We start from the raw sequence: 21,309 nt of genomic DNA on the forward strand, positions 1-21,309 counted from the left end.
GATGTTGGAAAATGGCTACTTTGGGTTTCTGATCGGTGATCGAAGTGCGGAGACGACATTCTGCGCTAATAAACTTGGACCGATGGCTTCGGTTGCCGCTCGAGTCCTCGTGCAGAGTCATTTCATAAACCCCATGATCCATCTACTAACAGCTTATTCATCTACTGTGTGTTTGTGACGGATGGTCTGGAAACCCTATTCGAACGTTATCAAGCTTGTCCTTTGTCGCAGATCAAAACACATCTTCCGCCATCGGACAATCAACCGTATCATGTTCGTTACTCTGCCATTCCACCAACGAATCCTTATCAGCAAATTGATCGATGATTCAAGACCATGTACTCCGATGAAAGTTGTTGCTCACCTCGCAGTCCGCACACCATTTACCCGTCTTGACGCCCCCTGTCTTCGCGCCTTCATCGCCCATCATGTTCCCAGCAAAGACAGGACAGGCATCCAAATCATGTGGACCTTCACACAATTCACACCTATCTGAATCATCGTTCTCCCCATCAATTCGATCCGCGGACTTCGTAGCAGTACTCGAAATCCGACTGTGCGAAGTTCCTCGGAAGGGATTAACATGCTCGTCGTTCGGCAGTTGGACACTTGATGATCTGCTGCGATATCGTTCGATTTCTCGTTCAAGGGATTGTGCACGCGTCTCAAGCTCGTCTTCACGATATATCTTGGCTTCAATGAGTGACTCCAGCTCGGCCACTTCACGGTTGAGCTGAAACGGCATGCGATATATAAGTCAATCGGTCACAAACTGATAGGTCGACGACTCACCTCCTTGATTGAAGCCTTCGCTTGCAGAAGTTCCTTCTGGTCGCCACGGCCCGCAGACCCGTCCCCGGAAGTTTCTTCGAGCAGCTTGATCTCCTGCAAAAGGCAGAAAAAATATCGTCAGAATGCGAATTCTGGTCTGCAATCATGGGCGTGACACCGTACTGACCTCCTTCATCAGTACGACTTCCTCTCTCAGACTTTCGCATTGTTCTTTCAGCTCTGTGTTTTCCGCCGAGAGCTCCTGGATGATATGCTGGAATCCTCTCAACTTCTTATCCGCATCTTCCAGTGATCCAGTGGACAATCTTGAGCGACGCGCTTGGTCTGCGGCAGCATCTCGGGGAAGGCCGTTCTCGACGCTGGACTGAGCGGTCGCAGCAGCCTGTTTGAGCTGAACAGAGCTCCGTCAGCCGTTTGAACGCATAGGCGTCAAGGCCCAATGCAACTCACAATAACAATCTCAGCTTCAAGTGAAGCGATCTTTGCTTCCAGATCGGACGCTTGCGCTCTGGCTTCGGCAACAGCGTCCTTCTCTTCCACTGTGGCTTTGGTCGCGCGACTTTCAGCGTCAATAGCGGCTGCTAGCTTGGCCGTGAGATGTTTGACTTCAGCTTGTGTTGCCGCCAGAACTTTCTCAGTCGCTGCGGCGGATTGCAGAGCTGTACGCATACTAGCTACTTCCTGTAAGATCAACAATGAATCAGCGTGATTTCATTCATACCTAGGAGTGCGGATTAGACTCACAGCTGCCTCAGATCTCAAGCTCTCGATCTCGGCCCTGGCGCCTTCCAATGCCGCTTGGTTCTCCTTCAGAGCTCCCTCCAGTTCTCCGGCACGGGCTTTCGCGCCAGTAGCTTGCTCGTTTAATCTCTTAATCTCGTCCCTGAGCTTGGCTACTTGCTCGATAACTGTCTTCTCTGCATCCCTTGCTCTGGTCAACTTGTTCTTCCAGGCCTCCGCATCCGTATCAGCTTGAACCCTAAGCTCCTCCACTTCTTCTTCAAGATGTTGATTCTTGTTTTGAAGATGCTTGACCTGTGCTGTAAGAGTTTCGTTGTCGATCTCAGCTGCCGTAGCCGCTTCTCGTTGTCGTGTGGAAGGTGACGGTGGAAGCAAAGCCTTTTCATTCTCCTCACGGGCCCTTTGCAGCTTTTCGTCGAGAGATCGGTTCTTGTCTTCAAATTCTCTCACTCGCTCCTCCAGCTCATATTGCTTGGCCTCATTCAGTGAGATCATTTGCTGAGGGACACTATCAGTATCCAGCTGGACAACGATTTCCGTTCTATGAACACTCACTTGACCCGCGTTCGTCAGCTCATCCACTAGAGCCTTCATCTCTGCGGCCTCCGCTTCTGCGGCCTCAGCCCTCTCCAGCATTTTCTGCACTTCCGCTTTCTTCGACTCCATTCCTGCAGCCAGCTCTCCCTCGGCTCTTTCACCAACCAGTCTCAATTCCTTCTTCAAATCAGCCAACTCTTTCTCCTTGGCCGCCAAGGCCTCTTGCGCTGTTGTTTGAGCAGCTTGAAGTTCTTCTGCGAGTTTCGACGCGTCCGTCGCATCCGCTTCGGATGCTGACAGCTGAGATCGAAGAGTATCGAATTCTTGTTGAGCCTTCTCAGCGTCCAATCGGAGACTTTCAAGCTCATCACTGCCCAGTTCCGGCGCACGTTTGATCTCCTCTTCCAGCTCTGCGTTGCGACGTCTTAACTCCCTGATTTCCTCTTCTAACGATTCCATCTGACGAGCAGCTACCACCCTGTTGATGTTGCTTGGACTTGGCGGAGGCGGCATCATATCATGTACGTTACTTCCTCTAGGTCCTCGAGCTTTCGGTGTCGCCAGTGATCCTCCCATACTCTGTCTCCCGGACCGGACCGGTGTGACACCGCTCATAGATATCCTCGAAGGCTTCGGCGTCGTTGTGGTACTTGCCCCTAAGCCTCCTTTCATTGTCGCAGTGAGGGTACCGGCTCTAGCGTTGTCGAGTTGTTTTGCTGTCATACCGATATATCGACTCGCCCTTGACCCAGCAGTGATCTTATTGTCCAATCCTGCGTTTGCACTGGTACTCGTTCCCAATGCCGTACGCGTCGGTAGCGCGTCCGCATCCTCTCCCAACATGCTTGGTCGACCCTTGACTGAACCTGAGACGGTTCTTGTGGCTCGAGCAGGTGTAGAGGTGGACGGCCGGACGCGATCGAGAGATGGCGTTGCTCTACCTGAAGGAGTGGCTCGACCGCTGAGGGTGTAGCCGCCAGCAGAGGATGCGAGGGAGCGGTGTGAAGAGGCCACAGAAGCCGGTCGGGAAGTTCCTGTCGTCGGCTGTGAAAGCTTGGTTGCGATGACAAATATACCGCAAGCAGGGGGACATGTGAAATAGGCAACTCTGCAACGCACTTCAGCTTCAGCCCACGGATTGGAGGTCATGCCGTTCGGTAAGGACCGGAACTTACCCGTCGACAGTCCCGTCGTTCTTCCCCTTTCCAGCAAAACCTCCCTCAAGTTCCACGCCAGCCCATACCCCTTCCTTGAACTGAGTCGGCCCCAGGAACCTCAAGACCCCTTCATATCCCATACTATTGATCCTTACTCTCTCACCTACGATGGGGACCCATCTCGACGACGTCGATTCATGGGCTGTTGAAGCTCTTGATTCTGGTCTTCGAGCATAAGGGGTCGTGGACGTTGTGGAGGAAGCCATTGACGTCCGACGAGGGGTGAACGGTGCGTTAGTGGACGCTATGAGTGAAGGTCGACCAGCTCTTGAGACGCTTCGAGACACTGAGGGAGTGGTCGGTGCTCCCAGTCCGAGACCTGAGGGAGTCCTCGGACGTAGACCAGGGGTGCGAGGTGCTGCTAAACCAGAGGGAGCAGCCAGAAACGAAGACGGTGGTTGAGTAGGTGTGTCCGGATCATCTGTCCCTAATCCATTATCCTTTCCCCGCAAGCTACTAGGTGGTCGAGCTCTGAGAGCCTCTTGCAGTGCTCTGTCCATGGTGTCATCGGGTGTTGACACGGACGGGAGATGACCTGGTCCAAGCGATGATCGAGCTCGACGTTGGGTAGGTGTGGGGATACCGGTAGTGGGCGTTGATCGACCGGGAGTAGAAAGCGTGGGCAGCCGTGACATTGTGTGAGTTGATAGATTAGATGGGATCAGATCGAAGAGAACGCTGGAGAGGGATTTCCTTGATCTGAACGTTGTGATGTAAGCTGGGTCAATCAGAAGCCATAAAGAGATCTGTGGTGCAGAAACGGAATGTTATGCTCGCCTGTTCAGCTCGGATCGTTTACAGTCATGGATCTCGTCCAACAGTTTGTTCCTTCTGTCCCTTGCTTGTATGTCCAGCTGGCCCTATGGACTAGTCGCAATGATTGTATCTACCGGTCGAGTGAGCTGACACAAGCGAATGTACCGTATGCGATGCTTGCACCGATGAGATGAAATCTCTGTGACTGACTGAAATCGATGTTGGTTGTTGACAGAGACGCGCGTGGATTCAATGACCCACCCCAGCTCGCGTGGTTGTGCTTCTTTGTGGCGAATGTGGCGGAATCAGATCCACATAGAGAGTTAAGACTGACACGAGGGGGGTCATACAGAGTTAAACACCTTCCCCCTATCCCCCTATCCGCCGCTCATTCATTCAATCCGGGCAGATCATGATGTAATGCTTTGTATTGAATGTACCGACTGCACCGAATGGATATGATCTCGAAGGGGGGATGCATATATGAAGTGATTTGAGATCTTGCCGTTGCTCATTCTGATCTTGTCAACCGTCATTTGTTCAGCAAAGCCTTTGGGCTCATCACCCTTCATCTTCTATTATTGAAAACAAAATGCCCTGTTCCAATTCAACCCGCTCAACTGGCATCGATGAGGGTTCCACCTGCCCTCAGGACGGCACTGATGAGCAGATCTTGCCTCTCAGGGATGACAAAAGCCCGTTCATCCTTCCACCCACCATCAGCATCCGTGTAGACCAAAGCGATCCCGCCAGTACACCTACACCCACACAAACAGCCAGTTTGGGAAAGAAGGGTCGCTTGTCTGAAGATGAATAGAAGCAAGTTCGTACCTTGATCTGCGAAAACGCGAAGGCTTACGCAGCCTTGGCTCAGTATGCGCTTGAAGATCGTGCATCGCAGGACGCCAACCCAGAAGGATCATGGGCTAACGTCAGAGCGAGCGAAGCTTCGTCGAGTCATTGCCAATCGCTCCCAGGCGCTACTGTTAGTGGCGAAACTCATTACCAACAACCTTATCAATCGGGGCCGTACGAATATCCTCCATCTTCTCAAGGCGTCAACTTCGCCAGTACGGACCTTCATCCTGATGTTCCCTCGGAAGCCTCATGGTATGATGAACAGGCTGGGTACTCGGACTTCGCTTCATCCTCAATGCCCGCGTATGATCCTACAACGGTGACGAACCCAGAGGACTTGTTATCCCGGCATCCTGTTCCGGACCAGACCAGTACCCATTGGTCGTGGTCCGGTGCAGAAGCCTACGACTCAGTAGACCCGATGACTTGCCAGAATTTCCATGATGCCTCATCTTCTTTTTCCTTTTCTGATCAAGCGGCTCATGGCGCAAATGATCGTCCATACGGCTTCCCCGCTCCCGAGCCTCCCAATTCGTCATTCCAGTCCGATGTGAACAAGGGAAAATCAGCCTGGGGTCCAGACGTGTATCCAGAGGGGAAATGGCATTAAGGGTGGGTTGTGGTACGATACTGGGGTGTAGTAGAGCTCAGGATCATGCATAGTCTACTCTTACACCATCTATCTGTGAGGTATGATCCTGCTAAAGGAGTGCGCTCTGCACAGTAAGTTATGGTATGACGACAGCGTCTATATCGACTCACTCGCCTATGCGTCGCCTATGCGTTGTGGTACCGAGTGGGTGGCATTCGTGCTGCATATCAGCTCAACAACACTCTTCTCTTGAGGAACAAACAAGGCAGCATCTGGTCTTCCTTCCAGCAGAAGCCTCCAAAGGATCAGGACCTGCCTGTCACCAGCCCGAATGAAGGGGTGAGATCAGGATAGTCACGACTCAAGTCACTGTTCAGGAATCCAATGATCTTCGGACCCGGGAGCTTCGCACCAGCACCTACAATGACGCAGCGCTTGACAATGACGAGCTAGCAGGAGGATTCGCTTTGATCTATGGAGCAGAGACACAAAAACAAGGGTGTCTTCTTCGCCGTCAGCTTATCGCTTGCGGGGCATCGCCATCCGCTTCGTGCGCATGTTGATCAGCAGGTGCAGGTCGTGCATATATACACTACCTCCTAAGCACTCGCATACCTTGCTCGACATACCTTCCGAGTACGATAACACATCATCGTCACTTTTCTAGTGCGATCAAACAGAGACTTCCCGAGACTTTTCGCGATGCTGAGGATAGATCACCCAGTGATGGACTGGATAGCATTCAGAGCAGAAGATGCGACGGAAGACTACCAATCGCTTGTGAGGACAGCATCGGAGGCTTCTGGGAATTGGGAAGAATGCATCAAAGCTCTGGGAGAGAGTAAGTCCCGTGGATCTCACTCAATCAAGTGTCGTGAAGTTAAGGTGTCACCCTTTCTCTCTGTTAGAATTCACTCCACAACGATCAGTGTGCATGACTAACGCATACAAGAACATGCGTGAATGCCTCTTTCAGGACCTCGAAAACTTGAGCAAGGATGACAGACTCATGGAACAGGTCTTGTCTGTCTCCCGAAACGGTTGGCCAACCACCTACCCCAAGTATTTGGGTGAGCAGTCGGAGTTGTCTGTTGCAGAACAAAGGTCGATCAGGGAGGTCATCTTTTCGAACGGGATGGCCTACGCGGCTTTGGTCGAGCAGTACGACAATCCAAGCGTTCCGCATCCGGAACTCGGTCTCGGAACTGCCACCTCGAATGGAGCGGAGGCAAGTGGAAGCCGATCTTTGCCTCCTGTTCCAAGCGAGCAACTTCTCCAGTATCACCGACACCCTTCATTTGCTGATGCGACGCGACAGCCAACGAGACCCACGCACAATCACACTTTGGAGAGCTTGCAATCCCCGACGACAATGACTGGAATCGCGCTTTCGTTACCCAGCCCACCTCGAGCACGCTGAGTCGCATGGTTCTGCTTTTTCGTCAGTGCCTGCCACTGGCTCTTCGGGAGTGGCATACCCGTATGAAGGGTATGAAAGTCGCGCGCAGCTACCCACCTCTGACCACAGCGACAACTTCTTGATCTATCCTTGGCAAGGAGACTTACATTTCTCTACTGACGCTGGCGGGACGGAGTCTGGCGTCATGTACCAGTCTGAGCCAAGCTCAGCTGTACAGATGACACAAGATCTGCCTTTCGGATTTCCAGCTCCGAAACCACCTGAGCAGAGGTCACCGCCAGGATCAGGGTTGACCCATGGTCAGTCTTCAAGCCAGGAGGCCGGTACGACTGCATGTAGGCAGCAGCAGTGTAAGTATAGCTGATTCCAAGGAGTCTGGAGGTGCGCGGCAGGAGAGAGAAAAACACTCTGCGGCTCGGGGCTTCATGAAGTAGCAACGTTTCTAGTAGTCGTATGAAGTGGCGTTCACGACATCCTCATGCACAAGTTGATGCTGCCCCTTGATCATTTCTGATGACGTGGGTCTGAAAGGGTTCCTTCACGATGCTACACTATATTCGAAGTCTGAGGAGCTTCACATGCTATCAATGATTTTCCACAGGACCACCAAAAAATGCCATTGTCAGCTGAAAGTAGAGAACTCCTGGTCAGACTTGAGCACACGGCACTGCAGCGACTGGTGATACCGATACCACCAACAGCTAGCAGTGACACCAATGAGGCTTCTTCGGCAAAGTCTCATCAACGGTCGTACACTGCCCTCACTTCGCCCTAGTTCTGTAATCTCCGTGAGGAGCAAAAGACATACATCGTTCAAAGGAGACTGCGCTCATATGAGCAAAAAGGAGAGTTGATGAACGCAAGCGCGCCACTCAAGTACAGTATCAGTCACCACGTACGGCTTTGGGAGGAGAGAGACTGTCACAAGATGCAGAGGATACTCAGGATGCATGTTGCTCGCCGCCTGTTACAAAGTTCATGCGGCGGAAGACTCAGCCTCGGACGGCACTTTTTCATCATGCTCGCATCATGCAATGATACATCTCGGCGGACCGCCCACCCGCCATGACTCTCTCCGACTTCAACTGACTATATTCCCTAGACCACCCCGATCATCTTCAGTACTCTGCCCACCTGCACTCCTCGCCCTTTCACCGGAGCCTGTTTCACACCGAACAGCCGGACTGTGGTATCTCGCCAGATACCTATACTTGTAAGACCAGCAACGTATATATCGCCCCATAGAAGGGAGGTGAACCAGACGCATGAGGCGGATGACCACTGAATTGGAACTCGTCAGCCTTCCTTCCGTATCACGGCTAGAAGAACAGGTTGACATTGCGGATATTTAGGCTGCGGTGGACGGAAACAGGGCAGAGACATTTGGACTCACCTGGAATCGACGAGGAACGATAGGCGGTGCGGGAGGGAGTACTTCGCTTAACGAAAACCCCTTGAGGATATTGATGACTTTCGAAGAAGGTGCGCCGACTCGAGGTTGCGATTCCTGGATCTTGGGCAATAATTCAGATATCGCCACAAGTACGGGATCGAGGGGTAGTCTGTGCGCATCAGACCATCAGTGCCATGGTCTACAGGAAGGAAAGATGTTCTAACCCACCCTTTCTGCCAACTTGAAACCCACTCCTGCGTTGGCACATAGCCATTCGGCCCGACACCCGCTTGAGCGACCTTGATCAACTCCTCATCTGGAATTTCCGGTCCTTCCGACGCAGGAGAGGTAAGCGATGTCGTCGACTCTGTAGCTCTCATCTTGCCTCGAGCTTTTTCACTCAACGGTTGAGTCTGAACGCTGATCGGAGGCGGAGGAAGATTATTCCCGATAGACACCGCTAGGGGATCAGAGGACAGGTTCATATCGCCGGAAGTTGGGAGTGCTTGGACTGCTGACGCCGCATCATCTTCGGCAGGCGGAGACAGCGGTCGACGTGGCGGGGGTTGAGACGAAGTGTCGGTCTCCGCTTCCGCATCGTGATCGGCGTGACCAAGCAGCGCAGCCTTCTCAGCAAGCATTTCAAGCTCTGAGTTGGTCCTATGTATACCAGGATTTGAGCTTTTATCAAGCACTGCGGTAAAATAGCATCAGTTTGTCAATGACGTCGTTGACATAGCAGGCGCTAAGGCTCACCGGCTGCTCGGAGAGCTTTACGACGTTGGATATCCCGGAGTCCAGAAACTAAGGTGAATGTGGCGAGAGTTTGGAAATCTTGGTGCGATCGTAAGACAGCATACACGAGATTTGGATTCCCTAGATGGTCGTTTAGCTAGCCTGACGGCTTCTTGTGAATTCAACCGCTTACGATTCAGTTGGTGGTACAAGATCGAGTTGAAAGTCTCCAGCCTACTAGGAAGTCAGCTCCTGTACTATAAATCCCGAGAGCATCGCACTCACAAGTAGTATACTAATCTTGGGTGACCTTCATCGGCCAGTAAGAAGTTCGGTGACGAAAAGGCTTTGAATAGCTGAAGTAGTCTGGTGGAGGCTTGAACTCCGATGTCGGTAAGGAAAGGGGCAACGTTAGCGATACTGATGGTAAGAGCTGGGAAGAGAGGGTTGAGGCCAGGAGTAGTGGCGATGGAATAGATCGACTGCGAGGTGATTTGTCAGTCATGTAATCCGCAGCGCAATGACACAACTCACGACAATCAGAAAATCGGCTGCAGATCCTGAAACCGCCCACTTGGTCGGAATGGACAGGCGAATAGTCTGGTTGAGGGAAGCACCAAACGCCTGGTCGGCTGAAAGGGTCTGGAGGAGGTATGACAGCAGACGGAGAAGGCCATGGTTCGCTAGGAAGGGGCACGTCAGGGCTGAGAAGCGAACAGTATGCCGAAGATACTTACATGGATCATCTTTCAGTTCCAGGCATGTAACCAATATGTAGCACATGATGTCAAGGCCCTTGCCTGAATCAAGGACGTATTGGCGGAATCGCTGAACCACACGTCAGCACGAGGTGTGGAGAAAGCTCAAGAACGCACACACCTTGTTGAGGTCGATCATGCGCCACAAAAGCATGTCTGATCGAGCTGGGTCAGCTACTGCCAGCGGACGATTTTGGCATCGTTCACTCACAAGTTTCTAGTATGTATGGCACGGGGCTTTTGCTGCCCGGTAAGTAATTATTCAAGACCGCATTATGCTCTTGCAAGGTCCCAATGATTCCGTCAAGGATGAATGAGAAATCCTCTTTCCGATGCTGCATACCAGCCCAGCAATCAGGTCCAATCACGAATGTAAACTTCATTACACTCACTAGTTTGGATACGAAATATCTGAAGGCGTTTTCCTCTTTGCCTTCACCCATATTCTTTTCGCCTTCTACCTTATAATCCAAGGCGACGAGCAGGACCATCAATGATGCTCTGACCAGTGTCCGTCGTTCCTCCGCGAAGTTGGATATCAAATGATTATATGGCAAATGATTCCCTAGACCGAGACCGGCGGCAGGTTTCAATGGCGCCAACGAGGTATTGAGTAACGAACAAAGGAGAGACAGGACGAGCCGACGCTCAAGCGAGTGAGTGAGGTTGTGTAATGGCGGGTTGGGTGTGGTGGCAAGAGCATGGGGAGGAGTGTAGATTGTTGTCGAGAGTAGCACAAGGAGAAAGCCTGCGAGTGCCGCACGTCGATGAGCCCGGCTATCCCCAGTTGAAACCTATACATGTATGCGACTCACGAAGGACTTCGGTCTTATTGCGATCAAATTCTACGGTACTGCCGACGTTGACGGTGCTGCCAACGCCTTTCTCCCAGATCACATACTGTGAGAATGATCAGTCTAGGAATTGGTATACAGAGGGTAGGGTGTGGAGAACATACATTGATCTTTTCCGATATGCTTTCCCCCTTCACACTTTCAGGCAGCGTGAACCCTGCACAGAAGAGTAGATCTACAGTACAGCTGAACAGTCGATCCACCAAGCAGGGCACGAACTCCTCCTCTTTTTCCTCCAATGGATATGATTCATCGTACTTCGGCGCTGGTTGTGACAAAGGATCGTTCGTTACTCCTTCTTCCTTACTGATTGTAGCGGCACCGCTCGACATGGCGCCAGCAGGATCGGCAGGATGTCTAATAGTAGCTTTGAAAGCCCTCACACCCTCGTCAATCTCATCTTCACCTTCCGAATCGGAGTCTTCAATCTTGAACTGTCCATCCTCTTCTCCAACCCCATTTTCAACGTTTGTGTCACTATCCTTTGGTTCCACTTGTCGTCTCTCGATCCGTTGTCTACTCCACAACCATTTCGCAGCGAAGGTCTCCTCTTCCTCCACGACCCCCAAGGCGCGCCTTTCCCTCGCATCTGCTTCTGCTTCATACACCACTACCAGAATGCGACCCAAGACTCGAAGACAGTTGAGAGCTTCTTTCGACAGATCCTGATTCGATATAGGTGGTGAATTGGGGAATTGCGAATCAGGCAAGAGCGTGAATAAGTGATGGGAGAGATGTAAGATCAGATTCGCCAAGTTTTGGGGTTTTGAAGTGAGAGCTTGTCGGACTACGCGTCGAATCGAAAAGACATGGGTCAGCTCGGCCAGGTCACCAACGAGAATAGATAGAGAGGAATACATACCGTCCTGCACGGAGATGAGCGAGTAGACATCCGCGGCACTGTTGAACAAGCTGTAATATTGGGCCCAATACCCCACATCAGAAGTGGGTATCACCTCCTCGCTATACAGACGTTTGACACCCCCTTCACCGGATTTGAATTTCAGTTGAGCATCCTCTTGCGTCGAAAGAAAGGGAAGACCGATAGCTTGAGGGAACGACTTGAACGTCGGTAGGTTCTTGAACATCTCGCAGGGAGGTGCTGCTACGCTCGAGGAGAGCAAGCGGTTCGTCGACCGTATGTGGGAAGGTCAAGGCACCTGTGACTGGATGTGATGAGGAGAGCTGGAGAAGTGAAGACGAAGTGCTGGGGGTATTGTCTGTCTGTGTATTTCATCCTGACGTGGCAAGTAGCGCTGTACGGTGGAGGACGCCGTACCAACCCTTGTGACATCGGAATTTTGTCTTTTCATTCGGCTGGCTATTTACATTCATCGTCGTCTTGAACTTTTCATATTATCCCTTCTGCTCAATCGTCCCGGACACATAATCAGCCAAGATGGACTTTTCTCAATTCAACGGTGCCGAACAGGCTCACATGTCCAAAGTCATCGAGAAGAAGCAAGTACGTGGTTGTACCTCATTCAGTCTGATCTCCCTGTTCCGTGCCGTTCCATCATACCCTTCTTCCTCGGCGTCTGTTTGGCAACCTCTCGCTGATGAATGATTGCTTTACGGACAGATGCAAGACTTTATGAAACTCTACTCTGGCCTGGTCGAGAGATGTTTCAACGCTTGTGCCCAGGATTTCACCACTAAGGCCTTGACGACCAATGAGGTGAGTGTGCGGTAATCTCTCCTTCAACATCTGCTCTCGAAGAGTTCTCGTAGCATACACAGACCTAATGGCTTGGTCAACTTAGAGCACTTGCGTCCAGAACTGTACCGACAAGTTCCTGAAACACTCTGAAAGAGTAGGAGCGAGGTTTGCCGAACACAATGCGGGTGAGTCGCTGTGCTTCGGCGTTGCGGGTCCCGAGATATCAAGCTGACGAGCGTTTGATGTCAGAACAAATGCAAGGAGGAAAGTAGATGAAGCCACATGTATCAATTCACGTCTCCACCTGCAGTGCAATACCACTGCAGCAAGACCATACTGATTCTTCGACCTCGAGTACTTTCCCTAAATTGGAAGCATCGGAAAGGCATCTTGAATCTTCATCCTTGACTGACCGCGAAAAGAGCATCGACGGCAAACTTCAAACTGAAGCCTTCGCGTGAAAGGGTGAACCCCGGTAATGGATGGCAGGCACGTGGCGCACCATAACCATGCCTAACTACTAGCATGGCAAAGCCCTCAGTGATGGCGGGTTGACGAAGAAAGTAGACGAGAAAGAGGCAACGGGGAGCGGACAGCGGACCTTTTCACCATACGTAAGAGTAGCGAACAGAGATGCTCCATCAGTCGGATCGTATCCCTTCAGAAGACGCCAATGATCCTCAAGCGTTTTCTCTCCTTGAATCAAGTGAACCTGTACGACTGGCACTGGTCTGATGTGGTTTATCAGTACTGCCTTAAAAGTCATCGTCACACAATCAGAGACCGACAGCAAGGGCAGGCGTCAAGATGCATCTTTCAGTCACGTGACCTCCACTTTCTGTCCTTTGGGATCGATCTTCGCATCGCAACTCTAGCAGTGACCACTTTCAGACACACTCTCTCTCATTCCTTGAAAATCAACCGATCAATCTGTCGTTCACATCTTTAGTCAATATGCCAAGCACAGCACCTCAACAACCACCAGCATCAGGCTCAACGTCCAAGATGTTTGGAGGCAGTTTTCTACCTTCAAACCCCTTTGACATTCCTGAAACCAGAGATCTGGTAGAATCCAAGATCGCATCGGGTAAGTCGTGTTCTGCTTTCCCCTTCAGTTATGCACAACATCAGCATGTCAATGACCACAGGTGCTGATGAATCCTGCTATGCAGGTGAGATCACACGGGGTGACGTTGAGATCATGGAGAAGGGATACAGATGGATGATCTATACTCCACCGGTAAGTGATTGCGACCATTCGCTGCGTCCACAGCCCCTCGACGACGAGCTCGAAAGTCGATCGATTCAACGAACTGCATTCGCATTCCATTGCTGACACATCCATTTTGTCACAGGCAACAGCAGTCGCTTTCTCTGCTCTCGTGTGGCAATTGATGAAGAAACAATATCCTCGACCCAGACTTATCACCCGAATGTTCTGGGGCACGTTGGCCCTCGGATCCGGTGGTCTGTTAGGTTTCGGTGCTGCTGGTATGGCTGCGAGTATGGAGGTGAACGACAAGATCCAGGATGGCGAGCGGTGAGTCACACTGTTAGCATTTTCCCTTTCTCCTCATTCAGTCTGTGCCACCTTTGCCCATCGATCTGTTCTGTGGACCGCTTGTTTTGGTCTTCAATGGGACTTTCACCTTTGGTCGGATGCTGTCAACGTCTGCCAGAATGAATCTATCATCGGTGCTGCTGTATCTCTCAGTCGTACCGATCATTGGCGTATCATCAACTCCTTGAACCCAAGCTTATCGTCCAATCTCTCTCTAATAGCAAAGCGGAGATCTTCGATGAGATCACATCACTCTCTCGACGGATTCGAGAAGAAGCCGCAGCCCCTTCAATCCTCGGCTCCGATCCCAACGTACTCCAGATACCCGCTACGTCGGCTGCCGCGGTCGGCCCCAAGAAGCCTTATTCATCAAATGTCATCCCGGGATCGTCGAGATTGCCTAGGGATTTCGAGTTCCCTACAGAGAGACAAGGCGGTGAGGATCTGTTGATCGGGTCAGAGATCTTGAAGAAGGAGACGAGGAGTACGTGGGGTTATGTCAAGAGTTGGATCCCGGGAATGAAAAAGGATTAAGCTCAGTCAAATAGGCGAAATGGCTATAACAGACTAGGGTAAACCGAGCACGCGAGACAGGATCGGGCGTCTATGCTAGCATGCTATACCCTTGACGCATAGTCCGCTGCATCTTCTCACGATTTTGCACATACACACACACTTACAAACAAGCGCGCAACGATTATGAAGAGCGTCGTCAGTCGTAGGATTCGGAGGAGTTGCCACAGTCTAAAGCCACACCCGAATGTTTCTGATCGCTGAACTCAACACCGCCACCATCGTTTCGGTGGTTCGATATCGAACAAAAGCTCGATATGACCATCGACTGATGCATGTATGCCAGCTGCTGTGCTCACATCACTTCTGTCAGCAGCGTGCACCATAGAGTGAGAAAATGATGTGTCAAAGATGACATGATTTGATAACAATGACTTGCTTCACGAGGGACAACGCGTTCCAACCCAGTTTATGTTTCTGATCACCACGTGTTCAGGGGTTGCAATGGAAAATGATCCAAAACGCAAAAATCTTATACCGCCATTTGGAGAATGGGGAGAAGATTATCTCGACACTCCCATTCCCACCGTCTCTTCCTCTTTCACTTCTTTCTCCACCTTCTATCATCAACATCCCCCCCCCCTTCTCCTCTCCTTAGATCTTCCTGATCAAGGTTCACAGGACTCTCACTCGGACTACCGTCAAGAGTTCCTCATACACCTGCCACACGCGGCCAGGTGAAGGTTATTGAAATTTTTCACTCCCTAATCTTCCTATATACTTAGGCTTTCACAGCCCCGGCGCTCAGCTGTCAAGCTTATCGTCCCTCACGTCTCACGGACCGGAAAGATACACCACATCATGTCACCTGTCGCTGCTCCCGTTGCTGTCACTCCCCTCCCTTCGTCTACCCACCTCGCCGAGCTCACAGCTCTCGCCACCGCCGCTTCCAATGTTGAGGCCAAGGCTACCGCAGACACCATCGCCCTTGCCATCAAGAAGTCTCCTCGTTCCCTCGATGCTCTTCAAGATGCCAAAGTCGTGGATGTCGTCCTTGCTTGGTCTTCTTCCAAATCCGGCTACGAACGCGAGTCTGCTCCTATCCTCGTTGAGCGAATCTGCAGATCCCTCGGTACAGGCGTCGAAGGCGTCTTCCTACCACTCATCCCCGCTCTGTTGAACCTCTCAATGGACAAGGGTCAGACAGTCCGAAGTGCCGTCAACAGCGCCATGACCAGCTTGATCAAGGCCGTCGCTCCCGAGGGTTCTCGAATGGTTCTCGACGTGCTTTGCAGGACTTTGGACGATGCGAAAGGTTGGAGAAGCAAGGTCGCCGCACTCAAGGCAATTGAGGGTCTGGTGAAGCCCGGTGCCGAAGATTACCTCGCTTTCGAGCTGGGTCATGCTATCCCTTTCATTGAGCGGGCTATGCACGACACCAAAGCTGAGGTGAGTTCACGCTTGTCACCTTTCGGAATCGGCCGATTTGCTCAACTGACATTGTGATTCTCTAGGTCTCGGCTGCTGCTCAGAAGGCTGCCGCCAGTCTTTGTAGCGTTCTGCCCAATCCCGATGTCCTCAAGCACATCAACCTCCTTGTATCCGCTATGGCTTCCCCCGCTGCCGTCCCCGGTACCATAAAAGGTCTCTCTTCTACCACTTTCGTCGCCGAGGTCAATGCTCCTACCCTTGCCGTTCTGGTCCCTCTTCTCACTCGGGCTCTCAAGGAACGATCTACCGAGACCCAACGAATGACATGTATCGTCATCGGAAACTTGGTCAAGCTTGTCCGAGACCCTAACGTCGCTGCTCGATACCTTGGTCCGCTCTTCGGTGGTGTTGAGAACCTCGCTAGAGGTGCTGCCTTCCCTGAGATCCGAGCCTTCGCTCAGACCGCCCTTGATATTCTTGTCGGAGCCGGAGCTTCCGCTACCGCTACTCCTCTCCCTCCCCGTGACATCAATTTGGCCGTCACTGAGGCCTTGACCGTTATGGCCCCCCACCTCAGTGTTCCCAATTTCCCCGCACACCCATCCATTCCTCTCTCGGCGTCTCTTCCCAACAGCCCTGTCATCGCGCACGCTATCGAGTACCAAGCCAACATTGTGGCTGATCTCGTTGACCTCCGACGATGGGACGACAACATCTGGGAAGCTAAGGGACTTGGGTCTTTCACCAAGCTCCTCATGGGCGCAGAGCAGGGTGCCAAGGCCGCTGCCGACATTCGTAAGGCCTTCATGGACATTGACAAGTCTAAATATGCTCCCGACGTGGAGGATGATGGATCTGAGGGTCAACTGTTGTGTGACATCCAGTTCTCTCTCGCCTATGGTGGTCTCTTGTTGCTGAACCACACCAACCTGAAACTGCGACGAGGCAGGAGATACGGTATCTGTGCCGCCAACGGTGCAGGTAAGAGTACTCTCATGAAGGCTATCCGAGATGGCAAGGTTGAGGGTTTCCCTCCCCAGGATGAGCTCCGAACTCTTATGGTCGAGCACGCTCTCCAAGGTGAAGACACCTCCATCGCTATCATCGACTTCATTTCCGCCGACCCTCGACTTGCGTCCAAGAAGCGAGAGGAGGTTGCCGCCATGCTTCTCTCCGTCGGATTCTCCGACGAGAAGCAACACGACCCCGTCGCGTCCCTCTCTGGTGGTTGGAAGATGAAGTTGGAGTTGGCCAGGGCTATGTTGATCGGTGCCGATATCTTGTTGCTGTCAGTACATTCGGACCCGTGTTATTTGCATAAAATCAGACACTAACGCAATGTCCGACAGTGATGAACCTACTAACCACTTGGACGTCCAAACCGTTGCCTGGCTCGAAGACTACGTGTGCAATCTCAAGGATATCACTTGTATGGTCGTTTCACACGACTCTGGTTTCCTGGACAACGTTTGTACCGACATTGTAAGTAGTGAGCATAAGTTTTGGGTGTGCACATTGGCTGACAATTTGCTGCAGATCCACTACGAGGAGAAGAAGCTTGTCTACTACAAGGGTAACCTTTCAAAATTCGTCGAGCGAGTCCCTTCCGCCAAATCTTATTACACCCTTGCTGCTACTTCCATCAAGTGAGCTCACCGGCACATTGTTCCAGCGACCCATAAGCTGACATCTGGGGCAGATTCACCTTCCCCCCCCCCGGTTCTTTGATGGGCGTCCGATCCAACACTCGAGCAATCATGAAACTTAACAATTGTACCTTTACTTACCCTGGGGCCGCAAAACCCTCGCTCAACGGCGTCTCTTGTTCTCTCTCCCTCTCCTCCCGAGTCGGTATTGTCGGACCTAACGGTGCCGGTAAATCTACCCTTATCAAGCTCTTGACTGGTGAAACTGTACCTCAAGAAGGTACTGTCCACAAGCACCCCGCTCTCCGTGTTGGTTACGTTGCTCAGCATGCTTTCCATCACATCAACTTGCATCTGGACAAAACCGCCGTTCAGTACATACAATGGCGATACCAGGATGGTCACGATCGTGAGATGTTGGAGAAGGCCACTCGAGTCCTCACCGAGGAGGACAAGGCGATGATGGAGAAGCCCATCGAGGGCAAAAACGGCGACCTCAGGAAGATCGAGTACATTCTTGGTCGACAAAAGCTCAAGAAGACTTTCCAATATGAGGTCAAATTCAAGGGTATGGACCACAAATTCAACGCTTGGATACCTCGAGAGGTCCTCATTGAGAAGGGCTTCCAGAAGCTCATCGGTCAATTCGATGACATGGAGTCTTCGCGAGAAGGTGCGGGTATGCGGGACACTGGTGCTGCTGCCGTGCGAGAGGTCCTGGAAGGAGTTGGGTTGGACGGTGATATCGCTCAATACAACGAGATGTCCGGTCTGTCCGGTGGTCAGAAGGTCAAGGTCGTCATTGCGGCTTCTATGTTCAACAGGTGAGTCTTGTGAGCTGGCCGTCGATTTGGCATTGCTGACAATCTCAAATCACGCAGACCTCAATGTCTCTTTCTCGATGAGCCTACCAATTTCTTGGATCGAGAAACACTTGGTGGTCTCGCTGTCGCTATTAAGGAATGGGGAGGTGCTGTGTGTATCATCTCGCATTCAGTCGAATTCGTCTCTGCCCTTTGTCCCGAAATTTGGCACGTGGAAGGTGGACTTTTGACCCACAAGGGTAAAGTCGCTCTTGTTGAAGACGCTTTCGACGATCCTTCGCGACCCGTTTCTCGTGTCGCCTCCAAAGCAGGTACACCAAGGACCGTCCCCGGTACTCCTGGTACTGCCACTCCTGGATCCGTGGCAAGTACAGGTACGGAGGAGATCGTCGATGGTGTTGCCAAATTGATGGTCAAGAAGAAGAAGAAGAAGATGACGAGGAACGAGTTGAAAGCTCAAGCGGAACGAAGACAGAAGAGAAAGTTGGACTGGTTATCTTATGGTGGGGAGAGAGAACCTGATACATCCGATGATGAGTAAACACAGTTCAAGTTGTATGTGCACTCGTTCAAAGCACTCGTTCAAATGATTTTAGATACATGGATGGACGTTTCTTCTGTCTTTTGGTATATGTTATTCCCTTTAATACATAGAGACGATACCTAGATGTGACGCGTTACGGGTATGTAGGTCATGCTCTTATGGATGTCTCGTAGATGCGTAATCGTAGACGATTCATCGCGAAGATGATCCCCAACTCGAATCGCACGATACACGATGCATAAATTCTCTCGTTGAACTTTACTACTACAATACGTCTTCATCATACGCCCTCAGAGAGTCCGCTACCGGTCTGCGGCGACCACTCTTTACTTCATCTATGAGAATCAGTCAGTATTATGCCTGAAAATCGTCCTACCGATGCGACGAGCGGTACTCACGAGATGGGGCATGGCGAACTCGGGGTATCGAGCACCCTTGGGCTCGAATTTGGCAAGGATGTCATTGATGGTCTTGAGCTCCTCGGGAGTAAGTGTGATATTGGCCGAAGCAATGTTCTCCCTGACCCTCTCTGGGTTTGAAGATCCAGGAATGGGGATCATCTAGAAATGGAAAACATTTTGGTCAGTCCACATTTCGCCTAGGATCGATTGCCTTGTTCTCGGATGAAAAAGTGACAAGACAAAAACTCACATAAGGGGACAATTGCAAGACCCAAGCGAGAGCCAACTGACTAGTCTGAACACCCTTGTTCTTGGCAATCTCATCGAGTTTATCGACCAACTTCAAGTTCTCGTAGAACGCCTCTCCCTGGAATCGAGGGACCATCTTCCTGAAGTCTCCGGCGGGGAGATCGTCGGGAGACTTGAACGATCGAGTGAGGAAGCCTCGACCGAGGGGCGAATAGGCGAAAGTGGGGAGTCCGACCTCGGCGGAGAAATCGACGGCGGCCTTGATGGATGGGTCGGAGATCGAGAAGAGGGAGACTTCGATCTCGTTGATGGCAATGGGGGTGACCTGTGTCGCCGATGCACATGAGAGTCAGCTCATGTGTCCAATAATACCCTCCTTTAGGACAGAAGGGAGAGAGAGAACATGGCAAGCTTGGAGACACGAGGATGTTACTTGATGAGGAGGACGAAACGAGTTGCATCATCCCCACTCACCTTTAAGGCCTTCTTGAGGGATTCGACGCCCATTTCACTCGCCCCGATCTCACGGAACAAACCCTCCTTCTGCAGAGTCACGAGGTTCTTGAATACATCCTCGACAGGAGCGTGGGGCAATCGAGCGAGGTTGTAGACGTCGATCTCTTTATCGCCGAGGTACTCTTTGATCGCCTTGATTTCTGTTCGAAGGAACTCGATGCTGACGAGGTGAGGTGGAGGTGAGCATTTTGGTTTCAGCACTCTAACCTGTTGGTGGTCTTGATCAAACCCCTTGAAGAGGGAATCAAAGATGAGTGGTTGAAATTGAGAGAAAGACTCACTCGTCTCCTCTAGGCTGGAGAGTCTTGTAATCACCACCACCCTTGATGACAAGGGTGATCTTGTCCTTGTATTCGGGGTATTTGGCGAAGAAGTTCTTGATCAGACGGAGGTTCGCAAAGTTGTCACCGGGATTCCCGTAGAATGCAGCAGATGACCAGATAGTAGAGCCAGCATCGGCGGCTGCTCTGTCATACGCACAATCACAGGTCAGTCAGCCGTCACGTGAAACAGTTGAGGAGGAAAAGAGGACAACTCACTTGATAGCGGCGAAAGATATCTCCTCAGAAGGTGCTTTAGGGTTCCAGGTAAGTTGCATGAGACCGTAGCTGTCATGATGTGGTTCGTTGTATGGTGAGCTTCGTAGACATGGATAGTGAAGATGTGCGAGAGAGATTGGCACACTCACCCAACACGGCCAACCTTGTTGCCGGCAACTGTGACAGTAGGGATGGGAGAAGTCATTGCAAGACGGAGAAAACGTGGATGGGTAGAAGTTGATAGAACTGAGAGTAGGGGATGAAGTGTCCGGCGTGAGTAGTTGCTAGAGTCGGATAGATGTCTCGCACGCAATGCGGTTGGATATATATACCTTTTCTGTTTCAGTGTGACTTTGTCGATTAAAATGTCGTAGTGGAGGGTGGAATGCTCGGAGGGCGATGTGGAGGTGTCAGGTGCAGGTTTACACCACGTGGCGATGAAGGGGTAACTGACGTCAAGATACCTCGGTCTGTCCTCGGCCTATCATGCTCAGTGGAGGTGGAGGGGAAACGGTCCCAGAAGATATCTGTTCTCGATTTGGATCCGGCCATAGGAAAGGAAATGGGAAACGGGAAATGGCTCATGAAGGCTCAGATTCAGTACATCGCGAAGATCTGCTGTCAAAAGGCATCGCTCGATATCCAGTAACACGATCCGTGAGGAGGATCTCATCCCCCGAGACACCTACTGCCGTGGCCCCGTCCAAGTGTCTTGCCACGGTATCCAGTCAATGGGAGGTGCTGCGGAGCACATAGTCCTGGGCAAATGATT

General features: G+C 51.5%; 7 protein-coding genes across 7 annotated transcripts; 4 read left to right on the plus strand and 3 right to left on the minus strand.

The window, feature by feature from the left end:
- Positions 1–232: 232 nt before the first annotated feature.
- On the minus strand, positions 233–3,922 carry IAR55_001400 (uncharacterized protein; the record flags this gene model as incomplete). Its single annotated transcript, XM_066944527.1, has 8 exons — positions 233–283; positions 365–733; positions 793–885; positions 959–1,183; positions 1,243–1,473; positions 1,537–2,031; positions 2,089–3,178; positions 3,246–3,922. The coding sequence occupies 8 exons, from the start codon at positions 3,920–3,922 to the stop codon at positions 233–235; spliced, it is 3,231 nt and encodes a 1,076-aa protein (XP_066804450.1).
- A 2,273-nt stretch (positions 3,923–6,195) lies between these two features.
- Positions 6,196–6,913, plus strand: IAR55_001401 (uncharacterized protein; the record flags this gene model as incomplete). Its single annotated transcript, XM_066944528.1, has 2 exons — positions 6,196–6,334; positions 6,402–6,913. 2 exons carry the CDS (start codon positions 6,196–6,198, stop codon positions 6,911–6,913), a joined length of 651 nt encoding a protein of 216 aa, XP_066804451.1.
- A 1,098-nt stretch (positions 6,914–8,011) lies between these two features.
- IAR55_001402 (uncharacterized protein) lies at positions 8,012–11,741 on the minus strand (the record flags this gene model as incomplete). The annotated part of the gene is made up of 14 exons (XM_066944529.1): positions 8,012–8,194; positions 8,307–8,475; positions 8,535–9,000; positions 9,063–9,182; positions 9,235–9,275; positions 9,327–9,523; positions 9,576–9,724; positions 9,779–9,869; positions 9,921–9,955; positions 10,011–10,134; positions 10,192–10,547; positions 10,615–10,699; positions 10,758–11,440; positions 11,516–11,741. 14 exons carry the CDS (start codon positions 11,739–11,741, stop codon positions 8,012–8,014), a joined length of 2,925 nt encoding a protein of 974 aa, XP_066804452.1.
- Positions 11,742–12,052: 311 nt separating this feature from the next.
- On the plus strand, positions 12,053–12,585 carry IAR55_001403 (mitochondrial import inner membrane translocase subunit TIM9; the record flags this gene model as incomplete). The annotated part of the gene is made up of 4 exons (XM_066944530.1): positions 12,053–12,118; positions 12,236–12,331; positions 12,417–12,498; positions 12,563–12,585. 4 exons carry the CDS (start codon positions 12,053–12,055, stop codon positions 12,583–12,585), a joined length of 267 nt encoding a protein of 88 aa, XP_066804453.1.
- A 682-nt stretch (positions 12,586–13,267) lies between these two features.
- IAR55_001404 (uncharacterized protein) lies at positions 13,268–14,408 on the plus strand (the record flags this gene model as incomplete). Its single annotated transcript, XM_066944531.1, has 4 exons — positions 13,268–13,400; positions 13,486–13,553; positions 13,669–13,853; positions 14,096–14,408. The coding sequence occupies 4 exons, from the start codon at positions 13,268–13,270 to the stop codon at positions 14,406–14,408; spliced, it is 699 nt and encodes a 232-aa protein (XP_066804454.1).
- An 840-nt stretch (positions 14,409–15,248) lies between these two features.
- Positions 15,249–18,829, plus strand: IAR55_001405 (uncharacterized protein; the record flags this gene model as incomplete). Its single annotated transcript, XM_066944532.1, has 6 exons — positions 15,249–15,836; positions 15,902–17,106; positions 17,168–17,300; positions 17,355–17,464; positions 17,518–18,288; positions 18,346–18,829. The coding sequence occupies 6 exons, from the start codon at positions 15,249–15,251 to the stop codon at positions 18,827–18,829; spliced, it is 3,291 nt and encodes a 1,096-aa protein (XP_066804455.1).
- Positions 18,830–19,176: 347 nt separating this feature from the next.
- On the minus strand, positions 19,177–20,742 carry IAR55_001406 (uncharacterized protein; the record flags this gene model as incomplete). Its single annotated transcript, XM_066944533.1, has 6 exons — positions 19,177–19,392; positions 19,484–19,807; positions 19,957–20,158; positions 20,280–20,465; positions 20,538–20,606; positions 20,687–20,742. 6 exons carry the CDS (start codon positions 20,740–20,742, stop codon positions 19,177–19,179), a joined length of 1,053 nt encoding a protein of 350 aa, XP_066804456.1.
- Between the last annotated feature and the right edge of the window lie 567 nt (positions 20,743–21,309).

This window comes from Kwoniella newhampshirensis, chromosome 3 (assembly GCF_039105145.1).
Source record: "Kwoniella newhampshirensis strain CBS 13917 chromosome 3, whole genome shotgun sequence".
NCBI classification, from domain to species: domain Eukaryota; kingdom Fungi; phylum Basidiomycota; class Tremellomycetes; order Tremellales; family Cryptococcaceae; genus Kwoniella; species Kwoniella newhampshirensis.